Genomic DNA, 25090 nt, shown 5'->3' with positions numbered 1-25090 from the left:
CTAGAGAGCATAAGTTTCATTTTCTTTAACATAACGACAAGGGGGAAATATACAGCACATTCCAGCACATTTGGCATATTGATGTCTTGAATTTAGCTTGGTTTTTGAGTATTTTGATTAAAAAAGGAGGTTTATGTGTTAAGGTAAGGATGGTGGTGCTAGCTCTGCTGACATTAGCGATCTTCAAACTCATTACCTGTAGATGTACTTACCTGTAGACTCTGTGGTTCCTTGTTTAGCTGTGTTTTACTACATCTGGTCTTGCCACAATAATTTTTTTTTGTTTGGTTAAAAGATGAGGACAGAGGTCGCTTTAGCAAGATAGGTTAGGGATAATGTATAGTTAGCAGGTAGTCACTCCCAAAAGAGTGTGACAGGAAGGAACCCTGATTCAAAGCTTATATCCCGGCTTATAACTTAAGATAAAAACAAGTTGAAAAAAACATTAATGAAAAGATTATCTTGTGGAATTAAATTATTTGTGAATACAGTTTGTTTAAAAAAAAAAAAAGTCCCAGTGATTTGACCGCAGTCAACGTTTCACAATAATACACATAATGCATATCACATAATACATACATTTAACATACCTTTTATATTCTAAGTGAAAATTTATTAAAACATAAATAATGCCTCACAACATGTGTAAAAAAATGGAGGTATTTCTTTGCTCAAAAATGTTTCTCTTGAGCAAAAATTATAATACAATAATGCCTCAAAATCTTAGTTAAAGTCTAACTAACTGATGTTACAACTTTAAACACCACTGCTATCATCATCACTGCTCATGGTTTAAGTTTCTTTGTATCCATTTTTTCTGACCTGAACTACAGTCATTTTTTGGATTTCTGGTAAGGACCCTGTTTGACAATGCTTCATGAGCATGCTAACCAGTTCTTGTATTTTGCATTGCTAGCTTACACGTCATAGCTAGCTTACTAATACTATACTTAATGCATTATTCAGTATCAATATATCTTACCCTCAATCAAAATATTAACAGTGATTTTGAAAAAATGAGTCTTTTTCAAAACCAGTGCCAGGATTTATATTTATGTTTTATTTATTTGTTTTTATTAAGGCATATGCTAAATGGTAACACCCCCCCCCCAAAAAAAATAAATAAATAAATAAATAAATAAATAAATAATAATAATAATAATAATAATAATAATAATAATAATAATAATAATAATAATAATAATAATAATATAAATAAAAAATTAATTAATTAATTAATTAATTTAAAAAAAACCTCTGTGGTAATTTTTTCAGATTTCTTATTTGAGCTTTCCTCTATGCTTGATGGCACAGGCGTCAATGAGTTGATGATCAAAACTTGTGCCTGAGCTAATTTCTTCATTAGTAATTTTAATCATTAATTTAAGAGTAACCAGCAACCCAGGTTTCAGAAGGAGCTGCAATAGGAAGGTATTTTATCAAAGAAAACAAAAGAGTAAAATAAAAGAAGATGGATCCAGTGCATCGTTTTGCTTAATAGCTTCAGTTTAAAACACTCAGATGTCAGAGCCACATCTGTGTGGATATTATTGCAGTGTCATGGAGAAATGTCCTATGTGTATGATTTAATATTTGCATGGTAATTGCTGATGCACTGCATGAATTTGTGTGTGTGTGTGTGTGTGTGTGTGTGTGTGTGTGTGTGTGTGTGTGTGTGTGTGTGTGTGTGTGTGTGTGTGTGTGTGTGTGTGTGTGTGTGTGTGTGTGTGTGTGTGTTTTCAATGCCTCACTAAGGCAGCTGGAAATGTCAGATTTCAATTACAGAGGAGACAGAAAAAACAGAATGCACAAATAGATGAATGCCATCTTATTTATGCACTGTTTCTGAATAGTAAATCTCTTTCCCTCCTCACCCTGCTCCTGCCTGAGGGGACCATGCTGGCACCCCGTTGCTGTCAAACCTCTTCTCACACTGAATTCAAAATGCTTTTCTATTCTAAATTGTGTCTCATCTTCCGCAGTGGGATGGCGTCGGCCCATTTCCAGACTTGGCGGAGCCCCCAAAAGGCATCCAGATGTTATGGCACCCCACCATCGTCAAGCCTTACCTCACTCTGCTGTCTGAATGCTCCAACCCAGACACCCTGGAGGGAGCAGCTGGAGCACTGCAGAACCTGGCTGCTGGCAGCTGGAAGGTAAGGACTGTGCTGCGATACCTGAGATACTAAGGAGCATCTGCAGGAGTGGATTGAAAATCCAAAAACAGATTGTGGGCAAAACAACAGTAAAGCCTGACAGCCTGCAGTATTCCTGTTATGTTCTGCTTTGAGAGAGGAAACCTCATTTGCTTAACATTTACTATAGTTATAAACACGTAGATGCCACTTTCAGGCTTGTCAGATGGGTCTACACTGATACTAACTTGGGGAGGGGCTCTTCACCATCTGATCTTATGTTAAAACACAGCTGAGGTGACTAGAATGAATACTTCAGAGCAGGTTTGAATGTTTCAGTGACATAAAAAACAAAACTAAGCACAAGTGAGAAATGTTTCCATTAACACTTTGAATGTAGTATGCTATATAATAATTGCACATGGAACAAGTAGACAAAATATGACTTCTACATATAGGACTCATATCATCTTACTGTGACTTTCTGTAGATGATATAGCAATTTGGTTTTGAAAAACTGCAAATGTAATTAATTTGCCAATAAATTCTAATATTTTAAGTGTGTTTTGATATTAACAGATTTCAGACATTAGTGCTTGAAAAGTAATTTATTTAAAGAGTTGCAAACATTTTGAGTTCAGATAAGTGCATGAATAATAGCTCACTGGTCCTGTCTCTGCACAGTGGTCAGTGTATATCCGTGCTGCGGTGCGTAAGGAGAAAGGTCTCCCCATCCTGGTGGAGCTGCTGAGGATAGACAACGACCGTGTGGTTTGTGCTGTGGCCACCGCCCTCAGAAACATGGCTCTGGACATCAGGAACAAGGAGCTCATAGGTGAGTTTGAATTCCAAAACAGACCTGCTGCACAGTCTGGAAGAAATGTGGGGTTAAAAAACAAACTAAACAATTTATAACTAATATTTAATTACACACCGATATAAAGTCACAATGCTGGATGTCCATTCTATGTTATGTTATGTTGTACACATTCAGGTTCCTGTCTATAAATTGCTCTAAATGGTCCATTCTAAAAAATAGTATAAGACCTTCATGAGACCTGATCATTCAGATCACATAAGGATCTCCCAACTAATTCATGACACGTTAGAAAGAAGGGCCTCAAACACCAAGGTCTGCCCATAGAGCCACCCCCTGCCAGGCCCCCATATGGCTAGCCAATCAGAATAAAGGGGGTTTATGGAGCAGGGAGACTTAAAGAGACAGCACCTAAAACTAAGTGTTCCAGATAGAGGTTGAAAAAAGGTTTCCAAAACACCAGGAAGAGCAAAAAATTAGGATTCTTTTAAGACTGTATTTTATTTAATGTTACTACGACGGTACCAGTGGAACAGTACAAATCTTAAGAAAAAAAGGTGCGATACCCCCTTTTTCAATAAGTATAGTGTTAGTTACAAGGTAAAAGATTGAGTGTGGTGGCTTTAAATCGAAAGAATCTTGTTAAGCAGATAATTTCCTTGTGGATTTGGCTGCATAAGATTTTTTGGGGGGGATTTTGATATTCAGTTATTCATAGTTTCCTCCTTTTAACAGATGTTTCTAATTGCTGTGGCTGATTGTTTGATGCTTGATTTTTATTCAGAGGCTGAGTGATGTCTGGAGCAAACTCTGCTTTTCTGCCCATCCCCATAGCAACAACCTCCTGCCTCCCTTCACTTTGTCTATGTGCTTGAGCCTCTGAGCTTAGCAGAGTGTGCGTGAACGTATCCCTCTGCATGCATACAGTCAGGGGTTTGTGATTTCAGTGTACGAGTGTCCAGCTAGCTCAGAGCGTGGATATTTAGTCAGGACCAATTGTCTCCTTTTTGTCTGTGTTTTGTTAACATGAACAAACAGCATTAGAGACACATCAAACTGTGTTGCTTCCTCTGAGCTTTGAGCTGTAGAGATCAGTGCTCACTGCACAAACAGATCCACTATGAGCTCTCTGTTCTTTCAGAGCTGCAGGGAAACTGACTGGTTTGAGAGTTTCTCAGCGTTGAGAAGTGATAACAGAATTACTACCCATACTTCTGGTATGTGAAAAAAGTCGTGATTAATCTGTTTAACATCAGTTGTTCTTTGTCTTTATAATTAAAAAAAACCTTAGATTATCTAAAGAGACTGATAATTCAAGATCTAGACTGAAAATCTCAGTTTGTAATTTAGGGGTTTTGGCCCTTTTCACCAAATTTGTTCACATTTTTGCCACTGTCTCTGCAGCATTACTCGTTCAACTAAAATTCAAAACATTTTAAACTGCCACTGCCTTTGTGTTGAGCGTTGCAGAGCAGGAAAGATGATAGTTGCTACATTTATTTTTTTATTCTGCAATGAATAGTTTCATGTATTGTTGCTGTTAAATTTGCTGCTCTTGCTTGTTATTTTTGATCTAATTTGCTTTCTATTTTCCTGTTTGGCTTTAATCAGTGTTGGCATGGCAATGAACATCCCTTGAAGTCACATTTTAAACCTCACACAGAGCTCTGGGTGTGTGCTGAGGTTTCTATTAAACAGTGTGGTTCACAGCTCATTATTTTGAAACATAGGAGAACTCGGAGGACAAAGAGCAGATGATTTTACAGGCTGTATGGCAGTTGTGGTGTGTTCTTAACTCTCTTCCTTTTGAAATGATTGATGACTTTGATTTCTCCTCTGATTTTTGTTTCATTTCACCATTACCATCATCACTCTAAGTTACAGGCATTGATTTCACCCCCTGATGGTGTAACTTTATGCTAAATGTAGATAAAGGATATCGGCTTTACTTAGTATCACCCGCTGAAGTAACTTGGTTGTATTGTTCATAACAGTGTGGTGTTAGTTAATCAATAGGAGTTCATGACGGTTATCTTCAGTCAGTGACCTGATCAGATGCATTTGCGCATTAGAATAGAATAGAACTTTATTGTCATTGTAACAAGTTCAACAAAATTGAAGTTAAAGCAACAATCAAGAAAACAAAAGTAAGAAAGTGCATAGAAAGTGCAAAAAGGTCCATAAGAGAACCAGCACGACATCCTCACCTCCTTCTTCTCACCTTGTGGGAAGACATCAGGCCTTACACCGGTTAGCACTGACATGCTACAGGCTGCTAACAACCAAGTTCACTTGTAAACAATGCAGCCATGGTTACATGTAGGATCTCCAGACAAACGCAGGAAAAAAGTAGTAAAAATATTGCTGAAACCACAAAAAGTTTGGTGTCCATAACCAACAAATGAGCCATACAAAGTAATGATCCACTCCAAATACAAAGATTAAGAAAAAGAGACGGAAAATTACAAGAAACGGACAAAGAAGAGAGAGCTGCTGCAAAAGGCAGCCATAGCCAACAGGGCAGAGCCTAGCAAGAGGTTGTAGCCAGAGGCTACAAAGTAATAAATACCTGCTTTGAAAGTAATGGTTTTGGCCAGAAAAAGTGTAAACATAGTTTTAGAAAGAACTTTTTGGTTGGTTTGAACGTTACGCTGTGCTTCTATGGATTTGAAGTTGCTCCCCTCAGTCTCTACCAAACTCCTTTTTCTGACCCACAGGTAAATATGCCATGAGGGATTTGGTGCACCGTTTGCCTGGAGGCAGCAACAACAACAACACCAGCGGAGGAGGCAGCAATGCCAGTGTCCTCGTTGGAAAGACCATGTCAGACGACACCATCACGGCTATCTGCTGCGCGCTGCACGAGGTCATCACTAAGAACATGGAGAATACCAAGGCGCTGAGGGACGCCGGTGGCATTGAGAAGCTCATTGGCATCGCTAGGAGCAAAGGAGACAAGTAAGACGAATGGAAAGATTATGGAAATATATTTTTTTATTATCATTTAATTATTTTAGTCAATTTCAGTTCATTTTCAATTGAAAATTTTTGTTTGTGAGTTTTCATTTTAGCTGGGGTTACCTTGCATGGTAAACTTGATGCAACAGCAGGTGCATGTTTGCATTCAGCTGTAATCAGAATCTAAACATGGCTGAAATTATGCAGGTTTTTTTCAGAACTGTAAACTGAAGCTGTTTAATTGCAACAACAAAAAAATAGAATCTTGATGATTCCAGGCATTATGCAGCGTTTATAGAAAAAAACCTTACAGACACACACCAAGCAGGGACACAGGCTCCTAGTGTCACTAGTGTCACCTCATCTCTGAATGTGCAGCAGTGCTGCAGATAATCTGTGTTTAATTGTCTCCATATTTTTGAATGTTTATTCTGGGATGAACACATATTAATGCTAATCAGGCTGCCTGCTGTTCTATAAGAGGGATACATTAGATTATTTGCTCATTAGCAAAGCAAAGAGTAAGCAGGTGTCACAGCGTGACGCATGATTTATGTGGGAGAAGAGAGGAATATTTAGAAATGAAGATGAGGAGGATGATTTGTAGACAGTTAAGTCACCAACAAAGTCTGTAAGGCCCGATATGTACTTCTGGGTTGAAGCTAAGAAATAGCGTGGACCATCGGGTCATGTAGCCCTGTGCCTACAGAGACACCTGTGAATGTGGCCTGACATGCATCACGTGCAAAATGTAACTACATGTCAAACGGTGCAGGAAGAAAGACTGGTTGGTCCATAAGTAACATCATATTTCCTGTATTTTTTGTTTTTCTTTTACTTCGAGGAATTTTCTTTCATTGAATGTAAAGTTGTTATGTAGTTAGATCACCATGATACCGCTAAGGGCCTCTTGTAGTAAACATATTATGAACCAGGCAACAGCATTATCCACAGAAAAATGAAGCAGACATTCAGTTATAGTATGTTGTTTTGGTTCAGTTGCCAATGGATACAAGAATAACCAAGCAGAAATCAGTATCTGGTGCTCATTATGGTATATACCACTATTCTATGACCAGTACAGAAGTAAAACCCAGGCACAAAGACGTTTTCTTTGAGTTAGAAGAACAGAGGGAGAACCAGTTGACTTGTATTTTTCTGCAATGAAAGAAAACAGGAATTGAGGAGATCATGCAGCAGAGACACAGTGCTGACGCAGGAGGGGTGAAAGTAAAGATTTAGAGATGCTGTGAGCTGGTTTGAGATGTGAGTCAGCAGTCAAAACAGAAAACAGAATGTAAGGTCAAAAAAGTTTGGCCTGGCTGTCTACCTGCACAGCACTCTTACATTTAGTTTGGCATTATTTGGACAGCCAACAGACAGGAAACATGGGACAAACAACACAAAAAGACAAGAGGGACGACCTGCCTGGTTAAAATGTGTGTGTCTGATGAAACTTTACATGTCCGGCAAAAATGTATTCTGACCTGGTGGTTATGCAAATTATTGTCCTACAGGATGAACAAGGGATGGAAACTTGAGGGGTCTTTTTCACTTGTACGCAATTCTGATTTATACAACCAACTTCTCATGATACATTATCCTGCTTATTATGTGTGCTTTATTTCAGTGGCAACTAAAGACCAGAATAAGATGAAACACAGTACAGTTGTAAAAAGAAATAATTTGAATTAATGTTCTTGCCAGCTATGCTGTCGATGCCTGGATTGCAGGACAGGGTGTTGTTTCATTTTCCTCCATCAAAGAAAGCTGGGGTCTAATAGCTCTTCAGGCTGCTCTCACACCTATGTCATTATAACTCAGCCTGAAACTGACACTGATGATTTTGCAGCAGTATTTAAAGATTCAGAACGGTGGCTGAAAGTAAGATTTTTGCCACAGTGTCAACAGGGGTATTTGAAATGTGTCAGACTCTTTTCCGAATGTTGATTTAATATACAGTTCATCCGGATAGTGCTTTACTTTTTCCACAGCTTGTCATGTTACAGCTATATTCCAAAATGGAATAAATTTCCTTAAAAAAATCCACACAAAACCCACTATAATGACAATGCAATTCTTTTTTTTTACTTTATTGCCAATTTATTAAAATTAAAAAAAAAAGCCTCAAGTCTTTTGAATATAATGCCACAGGCTTGGCTCACCTATCTTTGGACAGTTTGGCCCATTCCTCTGTGCAGCACCTCTCAAGCTCCACCAGGTTGGATGGGGAGCGTCAGTGCACAGTGGTCATTCATCTTTCCCTCAATCCTGATTGGCCTCCCAATTCCTGCTGCTAAAAACCATCCCCACAGCATGATACTGCCACCACCATGCTTCACTGTACAGATGGTATCATCCAGGTGATGAGCAGTGTGTGGATTCCTCAAAACATGGCGCCGAGCATCACGCAAAAGACTTCAATCTTTGTCTCATCAGAGCAGAGAATTTTCTTTCTCATGGTTTGAGAACCCTTCAGGTGCCTTTTGGCAAGCTAAAGGCAGGCTTCAATGTGCCTTTTACTAAGGATTGGCTTCTGTCTGGTCAGTCTACCGTACAGGCCTGATTGGTGGATTGCTTCAGAGATGGTTGTTCTTCTGGAAGATTCTCCTCTTTCCCCAGAGGACTGCTGCTGCTCTGACAGTGTAACCATGGGGTTCTCAGTCACCTCCCTGATCGATGCCTTCTCCCCCAATCACTCAGTTTAGATGGGGGAAAAGCTCTAGGAAGAGTCCTGGTGGTTCTGAACTTCTTCCATTGGAGGATGATACTTGCTGTGCTCATTAGGACCTTCAAAGCAGCAGAAATTTTTCTGTACCTCAGATTTATGCCTCAACACAATCCTGTCGTAGACAGTCACCTTGACTCCATGCTTGGTTTGTGCTCTGACATGCACTGTCACCTGTAGGACCTTATGTAGACGTGCGTGTCAGTGAAAACAGGATACAACTGAGCTCAATTTTGAGCTTTGTGGCAAAGGCTGTGAATACTCATGTACATTTGGTGTCTTAGTTATTTATTTTTGATAAATTACTGTTGTTGTGGAAAGTAAACCTACAGAATCAGGATTTTAAGACAGCCAGACAGCATGAACGGATAACAAACCAAGGAAAATCAATCTTAGCTCTTAGCTAGTATAGCTATTAACTAGCTATAACACCTATCATAGGTTTGCATTAGCTCTTATGGTGGCTGGTTTTGTAGCTGCTTTTTGTTTTTGTTTTTTGTTTGTTTTTAAAAGAATAGTTCTCATTTTTGTGATAAGAACATTATTTATTTTCATGGTATATCTTTTTGCTTATTCAATGCAATGAGTTTATAAATCTGTTGAAAAACAACCATTCCTTTTTTTTGTCAGAGGACACTTTTTAATTTCTTCACATCAGTGTTCAGGCAGGATATCCAACCACATGATTAGAAACATTTTTTTTCACACATGGCTCCAAGAAACAAAGTCTAATTTCTGAGGTGATGATAAGACCATGTGAGCTAATAACAACCACAGTCATTAGTCAGCTGAGTCAAACCTGGAAGAAGCAAAGTGAAATATTAGCTGATCAATCAAACGACAACGACAAAGCAATTATATCATCCAGCTAACTGAAGCACCATATTTTCATCTTCATCCTTGTTCAGATTATTTTTAGAGACAGATGGTTTGACGTCTCTGCCCTTTACCAATTTATGCATCATGACGTGTTTTTTATGTTTTTTTTAGCTACAACAATCAGGAAACAAATGACAGAAAAGCTTTATTCTGCATGTGTCTTTTCTCTCTGCTGAATTCCCAGACATAGTCCCAAAGTGGTGAAAGCAGCATCTCAAGTGTTGAACAGCATGTGGCAATACAGAGACCTCCGCAGCCTCTACAAGAAGGTAAAGTCTGCACATCTGCCAGGGTTAACAGAGGAAATATCATTCATTCTTGTACTTTATGTAATTTCAGGGAACAAACTATTCATGGCATCATCAAGAGACATTTCTTTCGCTGTCTGGTTCCTCCTTTTCATGTTATATTCTGTCTTTTCTCATCTCTTCAGGATGGCTACTCTCAGTACCATTTTGTGGGCTCTTCCTCCACAATAGAGAGAGACAGACAGCGACCTTATTCTTCCTCTCGTACGCCGTCCATCTCTCCTGTGCGGACCTCACCCAACAATCGATCAGGTGGGTCCACCCCTCCTCTTTCTTGTCTTCTCTTTTGTCCTCTATCACTCTTTTTATCAGCTCAGTCCGGTCAAACAGGCACAGCCCCAACACAGCTGTCAGGAGGATCCTCAGAGCACCTTTAAAAAGGTTTATTCACCTGGTTACACTGTGGTGATGAGATTAGGTGGGAGTGGGAGAAGAAATGTCTGCTGCTACCTCAGAACTTACGGTTGGTAGTTTGAAAATGTTACCTTATTGACGCCTTCTGTTTTAAAGGCGCAGATGTCTGCTCCAAGAGTCCTCGTCCTACTTTATTAGTTATATCCTCAGTGCTGGTAGCACAGTGATTTTCAGTCATTATTTTGTCTAGTGTACACAGAACAGTGAGTCAGAGCCCTCTCATTACTTTTTCATTTGAAATTGCAGCGGGAATGTGCAATAAATGCAGCATTAGTGAATTGATATAACCCTCACGTCTTCATGGGAACATCGTTTACGCACTGCTGCAAGACGGACTCTTTGAATTATATGAATAAATTATAACACAGTGAATTATTTCTGCTCCAAAACATCTCCCAGTTTGGCAAGTTTTTTAAAGTCTGGGACATTTTACATTTATAGGAGCTGAAAATAAGTTTTGGGCTTTTCCGTAGAGGTTTCCTCCAACCAAGAAAACATTCAAGAGGAAGCAACTTCAACACAGTTTTACACAGCAACATTCCAACTACAGTTAATGTCGACTCATTTTGTGCTCCCATATTCTAAACACAGATATGGAGTAACAGTGCTGGATGTTAATGCTAAATGTATGCTGATTTTCAAACCACTACATGTCTATATGTTGTAGAAATCCCTGTATGTGTTTGTAAACTGATCAAAAGAATCTATGATGACATCTTCACACGATCCTTTTAAGACCTGTTAAAATTAGATGGTCATCATATCAGGGTGTCCTAGGTGGTTTGTGATATATGAGATGGGGGCGGGCCTCAAACACCAAGGTCTACCCATAATCTGTCCCCAACAAGTATATATAGTATGAAAAGCACTGCCTTAATATTTTTTTTTTTCAGCTCACTGTTTTGCTATATTTAATATATATATGTATATATATATATATATATATATATATATATATATATATATATATATATATATATATATATATATATATATATATATATATATATATATATATATATATAGCAAAACAGTGAGATGAAAAAAAACACTGAGGCAGTGCTTTTCATACCTTTTTCAGAAAACATATTAGTGCAGTAAATAATTGACAAAACAGACAAGATAAATATGGAGGGGTCACCTCAGGCTAATAAATGTATCAATAAAGCTCTTTCTATACACATGATTTTATGTATACCACACTAATCAGATACGTGGTGCTCGAAGCATGTCAAACCCATAACAAGCAGTGCATTTCAGACGTGAAACCTGTCATTTAGTTGTGACATCTGAGACCAAAACGAATCAGCCATAGTTTTTTGGTGACATAAAACTGCGCAATTCTGCATCATGTCATGTGAACACTATCCTCAATGTGCATTTCTTAAAAATCAGTCTTAAAAAAATTGCTTGATTGAACTTTGTTTCACTGGATGATTAATTGAAGGGGAACACACTGATCAGCCATTGTTAGAATTGCAATAAATTTGAAATTACAACCTATGAAAGCATTTAAACAGAACCTCATATGCTCTGAGGGGGGGGAAATCACCGCAGCTGGATTTATGAGGCTGTCAGCTGACATTTATAAGATGATCAACACTCTCATCTTTGATTCTATTTTCTCAGTTTATAACAGTGTGAGCAGAAAGAACAGCAAGGCGTGTTTGCTTCTGTCACTTCTGAGGATATTTTCACACAAACGAAGCCTCCTGTTGTGTGTAAAGCCTTTGAAATGTGTATGTTTTTGATCAGTGATCCGCCGAAGACAATTGACCAAGTGGGTGTTGGTGTTACAACAGACTGGTAATATTAACAAATAATTGATGAGTGTATGAATCAATGCTAACTGTGTTGTGAGAGCAGAAAGAGACAAAGAGGCAGATGCAGCTGCATAAACAGACAGGGAGCATGCGTCACAGCCGGCAGCTCCACTGCTGATAATGATTTCAATATTAGAGCGACTACTACCGAACCACATGGCACTGAATCAATATCCAGGGTTTCTGCAATATGGCTACATCTAGCTCATTATCTCTGAAATGATCCCACAGCCTCCCTCAGCCCTGTTTTTCCTCCCAACTGTGGGTTTGTGTTTAGCATCAATGATAGTTTTACCATCTGGATTAAGAAGTTGTAATGCAAGAAGGAGATTAATCTGCCTGTGGGAGTTAGAGGTGGTAAAAAAGATGCCTGTAGTAAAGAAGGGAGAGGAGAGAAAGAGGAGAGGATGACTCAGTGTTTACCCCTGAAATTAAACCTGAGTCTGAAAGCTTCATTTGCAAACAGCATTTATGGTAAGAAGAAATACACACTGAAAGAAAAACAACCCTTAAAAGATTAGAACACACAGTTTTTCAATCACACATCATTGTTGTGAACTCGTGAATCTGAGGACGTGTTAGTGATAGACTGAGGCTTAAAGGTGTACCTTGTTTGTGTGTGTGAATGTGTGTGTTTTTTTCTTTTGTGTAGCGAGTGCCCCTGCTTCCCCCCGAGAGATGATGGCGTTGAAGGAGAGGAAGGCAGACTACGAGTCGACTGGCAATGCCAGTTACCATGGCAACAAGGGCGAGCACACATCCCGGAAGGATGCCATGACGGGTAGGGATCCCAAACTGCACGTGTGACACCAAAACTCAGCCATTCGATAGAGTCAAGTGTTTCAATCTTAGTTCATACACGTCCAGAGAAAATCAACATGATTCATTTCTGCTGAAACAAGTGAAGTCAAGGGACAGTTTATGAGCGTCAAAACCATGCTCCTGAAGAAAGTTACATCCCTCAACAAGACACAAAATAAAACTTTCAAACTCTTCCTGTGACGTATGTTAAACTTTTGGGGGATTTGATTATTAAGCAGATACTATTTTCTAAACAAAATCAGCATTTTTGTTTTTTTAAAAATATCCACTGACTTTTAATTGACTCTGACCAATGAGGTAGCTTTTCGTGAAAATCAGTTTATTTTATATCAGTTCAAGTATTTCAGTCATTGTTTTTTGAATAAGGTGTTTCATTTAACTCATGTTGCTCTCTGACTGCTTTTTTGTCAGAAACAGCGAGTTCAAAGCTCTGCTGAAGAATCATTAATCAATGTTTGGTCTTAATTTAAAAACTAGAAAAGCACTTAGAGAGCGCATACCTCCGCCAAGCATATTGTGATTGTCACGCAACACTTAAGTCCTACTTTAATGTTATACTTCCTTTCAGCAGACTGTCTGCTACAATTTAGTGTTAATTGCAGGTTTGTATGATAATTTGTTACCTGACAGTGTGAAAATTATGATGACCTAGTACATTTTTCATATTGCAGATCTTAGTATCCAGAATATTGCCAGGATCTGGATCGTACTTTTACATCTGTCAGAAATTACCATGACCTTGTCTTGTATTGTTTTGCAAAGTAATCCGACCATTAATCATGCCGTTATATACACATCCCACAATGATAAAGGATCCCTTAAAAAAATCCTGGATCCAGACAGTGATCCAGATCAACTCCAAACTTTAATCACGTCTTCCTTATTCCATTTTGAGCATTCCCTGAAAATTTCATCAAGATCTGTTTGTTACTTTTTGAGTTATGTTGTTCACAGACAAACAAACAGACAGACAAACTCTCCCCAAAACACAACCTCCTTGGCGGAGGTAAAGAGTGTTTGGATCTACCCACAGTCTTCTGTCTGTTAAGGGATTCAGCAAACATCAATCTAAAGTCCTCGTACTTTTTCTCTCTGCAGGTCAAATGTCTGGTGGATCCTCTACGCTGCTCAGAGGAGCCTATGTGTCGCCAACTGATGACCTAAAGTATAATCAGGTACAGAATGTTTAATCCTGGATTCAAAGTGAGCGTAATCATGTACAAAACTGCTGCATAAAAGATGATTTTAATCCCTGTGTGTAGAGCACTTAAAACGCCTGATCCAAGGGGTTTTACAAGAAGAGCAAACAATGCATACAAACAAGAAGTTAAAGGCTATAAAAATATTATTAGCTTATTAGCTAATAAGGATTAGCTTTTAACTAAAATAGGTTTTGGGGATTTGAAACACATGAAAAGGCCTCTCGTTAAGATCTCAGGCAGGCTAAAAGTCAGATTTTGTCGCATGGAACGATGTATTGCCCCAACAGGGGGCATCAGAGGTCTTTTTTTTCTGCTAAGAATCTAAGTGTCATCGGCATAAACTGAAATTACATTTTCAGATATTGTGATCATTTCTAAAGATGTGATGATGTCCTCCTTGGGGAGCTGTAATGAGGCTTTGCCACAACTTTTCTCCCTTGAAAAATAAACATTTAATGTTTGCTTCATACTTAAGCTGAAATATACATTCGGAAACATAGTTTCTCTTAATGAAGCCAAGTGAAGATAAAACCAAAGTGTGTGAATATAAGGAAAATCAATAGGTAGATGGATAAAAACAAATTGACTGATAAGCTGGATGGTCTCTTGCAACTTCTTTTGTACAAGACATTAACTCCGGATTAATTTGTCTTGTACAGTATTATTCTGAATGTAAATGTGTGTGTTTACTTGGTTATATGTTCTTGAGGCTGAGCTAAATACATCCTTCAGCAGCTGTTGCTTTGATACTGCTCAGCTTTATGTTTAAACAATTGCTTCAAAGTACTCTTAACATGATGACACCATCTATGGCGTAAGTTAAACAACGCTGTCAGTCATAGCTGTCTCATCTTCAGTGTAGAAGGTGTGGAAACAGTTGCTACGTAACCTGAGAGATATGTCACATCTTCACATGCCCTGTGGTACTTAGATGAAAAGTGAACCTCTGATTTAAGTAAAGAACCAATCAGCAAAGACAGGCACATAAACAGATGTTCACAGAGGGTGAAGGTGAACACACTCATGTGATAAACACCTGACTGTCGATACATCTCTTCAACTTCTTCCCCATCAGTGCATCCCTCCAAGAGACGGACTGCTGCACTGTCACCACATAAAACTGAAGATGGGGATAAAACAGTGCAGCAAAACTATTCCCTTTATTGCACTGGAATATAATAGTGACACAGATGGGGAATAAATTACTGTGGGGTCCAAAGAGGTTGCTGTAAACTCCTATAGAGTCTCATTCAGCTTTATGGGAACAGTGCAGTGATTTGATCCCAGAGTCTTCTTTGTTGCCAGTAAATTCTTTAGCATTACTTATCTTTCCCACTGGCAGCACAAAATGTGGCTGGTTTTATCTTTTAACTTATGAGCTGGCAGGCTCTCAGACAAGTACTCAAAATGGACACGAAGAAGAAGAAGAAGAAGAAGAAGTAGCAATAACCCAGGACTGATCAGGTCTGTTTGTGCTACAGGCTGACAGAGCAAATGAAATTTGACTTCACATCTGTGAAGATGACTAACTTTAGATAATAACAAATTGCTAGTTGTAAGAAGACATCAATAACTGAATACCATAATTTAAATAATTTAAGTGGAAGAAGAGTTCTGATTTTCTGAAGCTTTGTGATAAACAAGTGACATAGATCCTAAACCAAAGAATGAAGATGTAAAAATGGCCCACAACTTTTAGTTACCATGATCAAAAATTAGCTGAAATACTGAGCTAATTTGATTAATTGATTTGTAATGTTATTTTCTATGCCTCAAAAAAGTACCATCCCTCTTAGCTGTGTTTTCCCCAACACGCTCTTAAAGCAGGACACTCAGCAGCTGATCTAGGAAGTGTGTCTTCAACATTCCCTACAGCCAGACTGTTTAGTCCCTCTGGATTACAGCTTGTGAAGCTGGTGGTGATGTCAAATCAAACCTTGTTTAGATATTTGAATAGAATAGAATAGAATAGAATAGAGTAGAATGTGCTTTATTAATCCCCAAAGGTAAATTCAGAGTCACAACAGCAAAATAAAAATATATAGCCCCTTTTCGTAGCATGTTGCTACTCTGCCGACTGGTATTTCCTCTGGTGCTGGGTTTAGCACAGCTAGCTTATCCTTCTTATTGGAGATAGATCTTACTTTCCCCTTAATGATGGGTGGAAGTACTCGTCATTGTTGTCTCTTCTTTGCTCACACTACAGTACCAGCCCCTCATCCTCACCTCATTCTCCTCAGATCACAGGGAAACATCAGGCCTGGCACTAGTTAGCATTGACATGCTACAAGCTGTTAACAGCTGATGTCATGTTCAAACAATGTGACCATTGGTTCCATGTAGGGTCTCCAAACAAACACAGGAACACACAAAATATAAATAAATATATTTAAAAAATTTAAATGAAAAAAGGATGAAGTAGTTTCGCTTTACTCTGCTGAGCTAACATGATCTGCATCTCCAGTCTATCTGGCAGCTAGCTTGAAAAAAGTGTGTTTTTGATCAGGTGCTATGTAAGATTACAGTATTCTTCTTGGCAGTGGACAAAGTGGACTGTCCTGGATATGGACTATAACTCACCTTAGGTACATTCTTATCTTTGCCCTTGGAGAGAGAAAGTTATCGCTGGTGTTTCTGTTAAAGAACCCATCATAACGTTGGTTATAACAGTCAGAGTGTCTTTCATGGTTTAATACTCTGAAAATGTTTCCCTTTTCTTGCATCCATAGTTCCCTTTTTTATTATTTAAGTCTAGCAAATGTATCTCACTTTATGATGTTAGGGTCTTAGGCATGATGGTTGAAGTTTTGTTTCAATCTGAATGTGTTCTCTTTCTACAGATCTCCTCTCAAGGCCTGCCTTCAGAGCCCTACCCTCCTTTCCAAAACCCTCCCCCCACTGACGGCAGCAACTACGAAGACCAGGCTTTCTACGAGAACCAGGTTCACACAGTAGGGCGCCCCCCGCAGGGTGACCTCAACATGCACCTGCAGGGTCTCAAGTCCACCGGAAACTATGTAGACTTCTATTCAGCCTCACGGCCCTACAGCGAGCTCAACTATGAGACGAGCCACTATCCTGCCTCACCAGACTCCTGGGTCTGAGAGGAGGTGAAGGTGGGGATAAGGAGGAAGAGGAGAGGAATAGAGAAGAGTTAAGTTTCAAATTGGGGGAGACACAATGAGAAGACAGTTTCCCTCCCTCCTCATCCTCCCCTGTAGTTCCTGAGTAGCATCATAGGTAGCAGGACAGTGGAGGGGGAAGATGGAGTGCAGCTGGAGAGACATGAGGAGAAAATCTGAGACATTTCACTCCTTTTAGAGACATCCAAGTGAGGAAGGAGAGGGGATAAGGAAAGAACGGAAGGAAACAGAGGAGCGGCCATGCATGTGCATGCACACCACCAACAAAACCAACAGACACATTATCTTTCTGTGTTTAGTTTGTGATCAATAACAGAAAGAGCCCCTGCACCTGGAGGCCTCTGGATACCGAATGAAAGAGAGAAGGATGAAATGAAAGAGAACATGAAGGAAAAGTGGAAAAAGAGGGAATGTGAAGAGGAAGAAGGACAAAGAAAGAGGAAAAAGGATTTGGGATGAAAGGTTTTTGATTTTGGATGGAGAAACCTGTACATATGTGGTATAGAAACATGGCTTTTAGTAACGTGAAGCACAAGAAACAGAGCTGTAGGACATGTAGGACGTCTATCACTAACTTTTGTTTCTCTCTTTGGCTCTACGGCTTCAGCGTGATGTTTCCTCCTCTGGGCGAAGAACGCGTCAGGACTTAGTCATTTGTAACAGCTTTTATTTTTCTTTCTCTTTGGTTGTGTTTCTACTTTTTTAATTCTCGATTCTGGTTGTATAGTATTTGATGTACACTGTACATTTACGGAGATGCATTGTGTACTGTACATTGCACTATTTTCTGTGTCATGTCAGGCCTTTTGCCATTGGGTCAACCTCACTTTCTCACAAACTTTTCAGCTTATACACATAGAAAAACACACAATAGCTGCACTTAGACTTTCCAAATTCATATCACAGCTACATACAGATGCTAACGTGTTGCTAACATGTTGCTAATGTGAACGGCTGGTATGAATTGGTTGTTGAATCTTTAGTTTTGGTAGGTCACGGTGCTCCTAATACTGCCCTACAGATGGTTTTCACTGAATAGCTGAGCAGCATTTTCCATTTTAAAGTTATTTTATAGGCTAGCTCTCCTTATTCATTAACACCTCAAACCTCTTTTTTTCCCCATGAGCCCCTCTGTTGAGTGAACTTATTGTGTATATAACCGTGCCAAACAAGGGTTACTTCCCCTCTGCTGAGGCAGGAAGGTGCGTAAGGGGCGTGTTTAAGGGTCCAAGTTCAGCCGACGCTCTCAGCTGAACATCCTTACGGTTCTAACGATGCCAGTTTGTAAATGCTTTGGTTTTTTAAACTGTGTTTTACTGGGATGAAACTGTCTTACTGCACCGGGACTTGGGGGAGAAAAACACAAAAAGAAAACTAAAAAAGAACAAAAAGAAAACCATGGAGGGACTGTGAGCAGGCGGAGCATCACTTCCTCTAAAGCTGTACAAATTTAGTTGATTTCTGTGTTGTAAAATAATTAATGTTTGAGGTACAAAAAAAACTTTTCTGAGAGATGGGTGGCAATTCTAACTTCATGGTAGACAAACTGTTAATAGAGTACGGATATATATTATATAAATATAAATATATACTTTTTATGTGCAGATGTGGATGTCACTTATAGCAGCAACATTATGGAAAAAGACTTGTAAAAAAAACAGCTACATGTAGGAATTTTGTTCACATTATTTTCTGGTCAACACACTAAATTGTCGATTTTGTGTAGTAATGTTGTTGCTATGTGGAGTAGAGTAGACCAGGGCCCAGGATCCACGTTGTCACTTAGGCAGTTTAAAAAGGTGCTACATCCGTGAGAAGTATTTCCAACATGTCTGTATTTTAACCATGCACAAAATGTTTGTTCCCTCTGCAGCGATTACAGATGATTATCAGGTTTAACCGTTTAAAACCACCTTAGAGAAGAGCTCCCTGTGCATGAAAACTCTCAATTCTTACAATTGGTCTCACTTTACTAAACCGCTAAAATGCACCCACCAATGCATGAGTATTTGTAGTCAGTAAACCTGAGAGTAGATGGTGTTTTATTCTGATTGTTTTGTTTATTTTAATGAGAGGAGAGAGGAAGACTTCATCGTGACACACGAGAACAGACCCTGGTTCTCCCTACCCACCGTTGTTTTAGAAATCCCACAAACTGACCCATAATGCAACAGTCCCCACACAGACAAACACTGGATGAAAAGCAGAAGTACTGTATTTGTTAGTGAGCATCTGGAAACTGACAACGTTATGTATGTCCTTGTGATCCTTAGGCAGAAAAAAACTGACTATAAGACCTGTATGGAGATATAACGTCGGTAACTTTTTTTGTTGCTAGACCAAATGTGTTTTAAAAAGAGAATTGTGAATCTTTCTATTGCCTCAAACAGATTGCAACTGCTCCAAAAATATAAACGGACCATCGAAGAACCTCTGACTGTGGGACTCTTTTGTTCAATTGCCAAAAAAGTGTCTTTTTCTGTGTCTTTTGCTGATGTTTACTATTTTGCAAAACAATCGAACACTGTGCAGTCTTTGGGGACTCAAACCATCAGCTCTAGTTTTACGTCTTTTTGTCCTTGCACACCTTGCTTTTCATTTTTTTAAGTATAGTTTGCAGATTTACTGACAGAGGTTAGTGAATGAGATGTCTCTGCAGTTTTTCAGTCTGCCAGTTCTTGTTTTTGGTTTCTTTTGAAGCTTTTTTCTAACCTCTCCTGGACGGTGAGTTCAAGGGCACTCCAACATCTGGAAATTCATCACCAGTTGCCAGAAAGCAAAAGACAAATGTTTGAAAGACGACCAAATAGGCCTGAGACCAAATCAGAGCTGAGTCAAAAGACAGAGCAGCTTCTGTTCAATATTTAAAGTTCTGTAGATCAAGAAAAGTTTGGAATATATAAACTGTGAAGGTCAGTTAGTGAGTCTGTGCAAAGTGGTCTCGTTGAGTCCATAACTATCAAAAGGCTTTGCTTAACTACTGCAAGGGTCATTTGCAGGATGAAATACTGGATTAGTGAGAGCTACATATCTGTTAAAAAAATGCACTTTGGAAGCCTTTACACAGGAAAAGAGACTCACAGAGATGTTTACATTTTAGACTTTAAGATAATTTAGTCATCCTTACCACCACATTTAATATTTCACGTGTCACCAGGAACTGAAGAAAATCTAATTTTATCTACCAACCATCAAAGTGTTACTCCTATTTCACATTTTGGTAAAGCCTGACTAGTGTTGCATAACTGAGATCAACACTAAATGTTGAATTTAAAGGGCAAGTCCGTTTTTTTGACATCTGGACCTTATTTATAGGTGTGTGCATGCTCATATACTCACTCAGACAAACATCGTGCAGCTCGGAGTCCTTCAGAAGTTATTTAGATCCAACCGATTTTAGCCGCACTTAGCGGGGGCCACGGCAAGGGAGCTTCAGCGCGGGACATAATCTCTGCAAAATCGCTCCTTTCTGCTATATTTTTTCATCGCTTTATCGATCCCCAGCGAGTTTACTTTTCTGAAAAACGACGAGCATTGTGTTTAAAGATTCTCTCCCTTTTCACCAATAAGCAGCTACAGCTACAGCTGCGGAGCTTCTCCCCCTGTCACTCACACTTGCAGCCTGTCGTAGTCTCACGCAGCAGCTCCAGCTGCTAGCAAGCTGGCACGGAGGGTAGAAATTATGTTTACATAAATTAACAAATTTATGATGTAGGCCAGAAAAAAAAATGAGCTTACCCTCCTTGACTGACCAGGAGCAGCCACTGTCACATACATAGCTCTAAGCTAATGTTCCTATACTGTATGACTAAGTAAGGTGACTTTAAAACTTTCTATTAGAAAAATACAAAAAGAATCACTAAGATAGTGTGAGGTGTGCATCTGGCAATGCAAATTAGAATCCTGCTCACCCTGTTGAGCTCCTACCACCAGTTTATTTTACAATATCCTGCTGACGAACTAGCTACCAATTAATTAACATAAACACAACATTGTTTTTATATGATAATTAACCAGTTTAAATGGGTATAATTTAGTAACTTCAAAGTGATCTGTTTGCTCAGCTATGAAATATTTCCCCTAATTCCCAGGTTGGTAACGCTTCAGTGATGGTGGATTCTTATCACCTACCTTGTGGGGTAAATGCACATCAGTCTGAACATTTCCTCTGAAGGTGATGTTAGAAAAGGTGAACCAGACTCCTGCAGGAACACTCATGTTTACATTTCTGTCCTTATTCAGTTCTGTCCTCCGGGCTTTGCAGTTCACACTTTAAACCCTGAATGAGAAAAATGAGAAAAATGAGAAAATGAGATTCTTCCACCAGCTTTAGATTACAAGAACACAATGCTCCTACATCTGTTCAAGCTGACTGCTGTTATATACTGACAGAGGCACTATTGTTGTTGCCATGGTGTGTACAACAGGTAAAGACAGCGGACATCAGATTGATTTGATTCAGTTTGTGATCAGGATGTACCTGTTTGATTTGCAAATTTAAAATAACTCCAGGTGAAAATGGTAAAACTGTCAGAACAACCCTCAGTGTTCTGTTCTGTAAAAAAAAAAAAAAAAAAAGCTTCACCTGCAAATTTTTTTTTCTTATCTGAATGAGTGTGTGTTTGTGTGTAGCTGTAAATTCATGCATTTATCTTTAGCCACATGCAGCCACCCTGACATGTGCAGGGTCATGAGTGCTCTCTGGTGGTCATCAGAGAAGCTGCACCTCAGGTCAGGGTGGCGGCCATTTTAGTCAGAGTACACAGACTCCACATGCTGGGACATCATCTCTGGAAGGTCTGGGTTTGGTCTCACCTTCATGTGATAAAACACTCCACTGCGTAAGTACAAAGTATGGGCAGCCACAATTACAGCTCTAGATGAGGTGAACTCTGAGTGTATGGAAACTCAGCCACAGCCCGAAGAGTTTGTTTCGCACACCTGTGGTTCATAGCGTCATGCTGGGGTGTCCAAATGCTGGTTTGATTCTACTGTCATCTTTGCTTGCTCTTAAACCCTTGCTGTACCAGCTTTGTGTTCCTCCTGATGTTTTGAGACAACAATGAGAAGGTCAGTTGTCCACAATTTTGTTTGTTTTCAAATTCTGTTGTGTCCCCTGTCACAATAGGGGACACAAGGGCCTCACCGAAATAAGATTATTTAAATACTACAAGACAAGTTAAAGTTGATGGTATGCATGGGTCAGGTTAACACCCAACAGAGCATTCAAAATCATGGCAGTAGACTCCATCATTACAGGTGCTGCAGGATTACCACACTCGAGTTGCTGTTCTTAAGATGGTGAACGTTGTGCTCATGTACAAGACAAAATATGCAAAGAGCACAGATATTTAGAGATCAACTGGATCCTTAGGTAAGGTATGACAATGTCAAGATATACAGCCAATTTAGTATTAGGAGATACATGTTCATGTTTATCTCTGTTTATATAGACTATGCATGGGCAATTAGACATTTTTGGATAGTGTTTTTTTCCAGGAAAATGACATCCTGCACCTGCCTTGCTTGAATGAGCCTTGCTTGCAACTAATTAACTGGACAAGTTTTGGCAGTTGTGCATGCGGCTAACACTAAACCCCAAATGGGTTATTTCATAATAGTACGGTATGACTCATGTTTCTGTTAGTGAAATGACTGGACATGCATACGGGCCCTGGTCTAAACTCAATAGCAAGCTGTGCAAATGTTAGAAATGGCAAACCAATTTTTCAGTTGTTATTGATAGTGTTGGAGCTCCGTGATGCTAGCTGTGCTAACAAGTTAGCCAGCAAGTTTTTCATTGCTAGGGCTGATTGTCTCAGTTCAGTTCCCTTTCTGAATTTGGACGCTGATGGGGAGGTCAAGAAATCTCTTACAGAATAATAATAATAATAATAACAATAAAAAGTATTAACCATTTTTCTTTTCATTCATTTTAGTTAAATATTTTAAAAAAATAGGTGTTACATTTTATATGAAACCATGCAAACAACCATTTCCTCGTCACCATAAGACCCCTTGTTGACTAAGCCAGGAAAACAACTGTCAGCGGTGAAAGATCCATTTGGGAAACACATCAAGAACAGCACTTTTGTTTTGTTTTGTTCATTTCTGTCTGTTTTTTGGATTGGCCTATGAGTGCTCTCCCACAGCAGGGGGTCACCAATCTCTGGACTAAAGGATTGAGAGGAACTTCATAAGATGATTCATGTTCCACATTTCAGTGCAGGCCGCGGTCTGCTCTTCTGATCTTTCCCTTTGAAATAGCATAAAGTCTGCCTGTAGACTCAAAATATGACTTTATTCTTATAAACTGAAACATTAGTCTTACAGTAAATTAATGCTTTTTCTCATTCTTTACAAGTTTTTCTTCTCCTACAACATGGCTCTGATACATTGTGGTATGGAGAAAATTAACAGCAACAATCCATTACACAATTGGGTACAAACGAAATAAATAACCTTCAAGTATGAATGACCAGAGATGATGTAACATCAACACAGGGAATTTGGCATTTACAAATAGTTGTGCTTCACTTTAAATGCCACTCTTGAAGTGTCTCTTCAGCATTATTTGTTTTAGATACACTCTTCATCAGTTTTCTATTCCAGTGCAAAAGAAAGAGAAAGAAAAAAATCACCCAAGTTGTAATCAGTTTTTTCATTCTGTTTAGCAACATTTGAGACACAGTTTTTGGCAGAAACACGAAGAGATCCAGTCGTCCAGCGCACAGTAGTCCAGTTCGGTCCCAGAGTTAGAAAAATCAAGAGTGAAAGCAGAGTGCAGAGCCTGGTGATTCAGTGTGAGCTAGCATCAAGTCTGTTTGGGAAAACTTGTAACTTAATGTTAAAGAAATATTTTGGTTTGTACTAACAAAAAAGAGTTTGTGCCTTAGTTAAAATCATGAAGCAATATTTTCATTACTGCTTGTTACGTCTTTGACAATGTAAATTCAATCCCCTTTGCCTCCACTAGAGGGCATTTAATGTAATACGTTTTAGGTACATTTTAAAATATCTCAGTCAATTCAAATTTATATTTAAATCCAAATATTAACCAATAGGCTATATATATATATATATATATATATATATATATATATATATATATATATATATATATATATATATATATATATATATATATATATATATATATATATATATATATATATATATATATATATATATATATATTTCATGTGTTTTCAGTCATAGCTGGATGAATTTATTCTTGTTTGTAATGCATGATTGAAGAAGACATGTAGCCGTACAGGAGCAAAAAAATGCTGCCCCTTCTATTTTTCTTGGGTGCAGGTTCCATCCAGCAGCAGACAAGAGCAGAAGAAAACCATGTGTGATTATTTTGGAAGTGATGGAGTCACAGCGCAGCACTGAGCTGTTTATTTTTGGCTCTGCCTTTCAAACTCCCCACAAAGCCCTCACAAAGCCTGTGTGAGCTGGCCCCTCAGCTCAGCTGTCAAACACCGCTCATAAGCCTCCTTGCAGATACCTGTTGTACTGTGTGTGTCACTGTAAAATGGCTCCTTGGCTTCCTCCTGCGTGCTCAGCGAGTCTCTCCCATAGCAATCTGCTGCAGGAGCCAGCAACCGATCTGGATTTGGCTGTGACTGAGCTCTTCTCTCCATCCTGTGAAATCTGTGCGACTGGCTGTCACCTTGCTGCCTTTTCAAGCTCCATCCTTCCTCTCCTGATACTTCTTCCAACTCTCCCTTGACTGTGTGTGTGTGTGTGTGTGTGTGTGTGTGTGTGTGTGTGTGTGTGTGTGTGTGTGTGTGTGTGTGTGTGTGTGTGTGTGTGTCTGTGTGTGTGTGTGTGTGTGTGTGTGTGTGTGTGTGTG

At 39.0% G+C, this 25090-nt stretch overlaps 1 protein-coding gene across 6 annotated transcripts in view; it reads left to right on the top strand.

The window, feature by feature from the left end:
- Positions 1–19659, top strand: part of ctnnd2b (catenin (cadherin-associated protein), delta 2b) — a 215625-nt gene extending 195966 nt beyond the window's left edge. For 4 of the 6 annotated variants that reach the window (XM_074688268.1, XM_074688269.1, XM_074688271.1 and 1 more), the window contains 8 exons: positions 1983–2156; positions 2820–2970; positions 5670–5910; positions 9693–9786; positions 9951–10077; positions 12715–12843; positions 13983–14059; positions 16927–19659. In XM_074688268.1, the coding sequence (XP_074544369.1) occupies positions 1983–2156; positions 2820–2970; positions 5670–5910; positions 9693–9786; positions 9951–10077; positions 12715–12843; positions 13983–14059; positions 16927–17190 (1257 nt within the window). In that variant the 3' untranslated portion in view covers positions 17191–19659. The remainder of the gene's footprint in view (positions 1–1982; positions 2157–2819; positions 2971–5669; positions 5911–9692; positions 9787–9950; positions 10078–12714; positions 12844–13982; positions 14060–16926) is intronic. The other 2 variants (XM_074688273.1, XM_074688270.1) reach the window with 1 other exon arrangement.
- The last annotated feature ends 5431 nt before the right edge of the window (positions 19660–25090 follow it).

This window comes from Halichoeres trimaculatus, unplaced genomic scaffold (genome assembly GCF_033239565.1).
Source record: "Halichoeres trimaculatus isolate MK-OKI-2021-1 unplaced genomic scaffold, fHalTri1.1 fHalTri1_scaffold_15, whole genome shotgun sequence".
NCBI lineage: Eukaryota > Metazoa > Chordata > Actinopteri > Labriformes > Labridae > Halichoeres > Halichoeres trimaculatus.
This window is presented reverse-complemented; position numbering and strand designations above follow the sequence as displayed.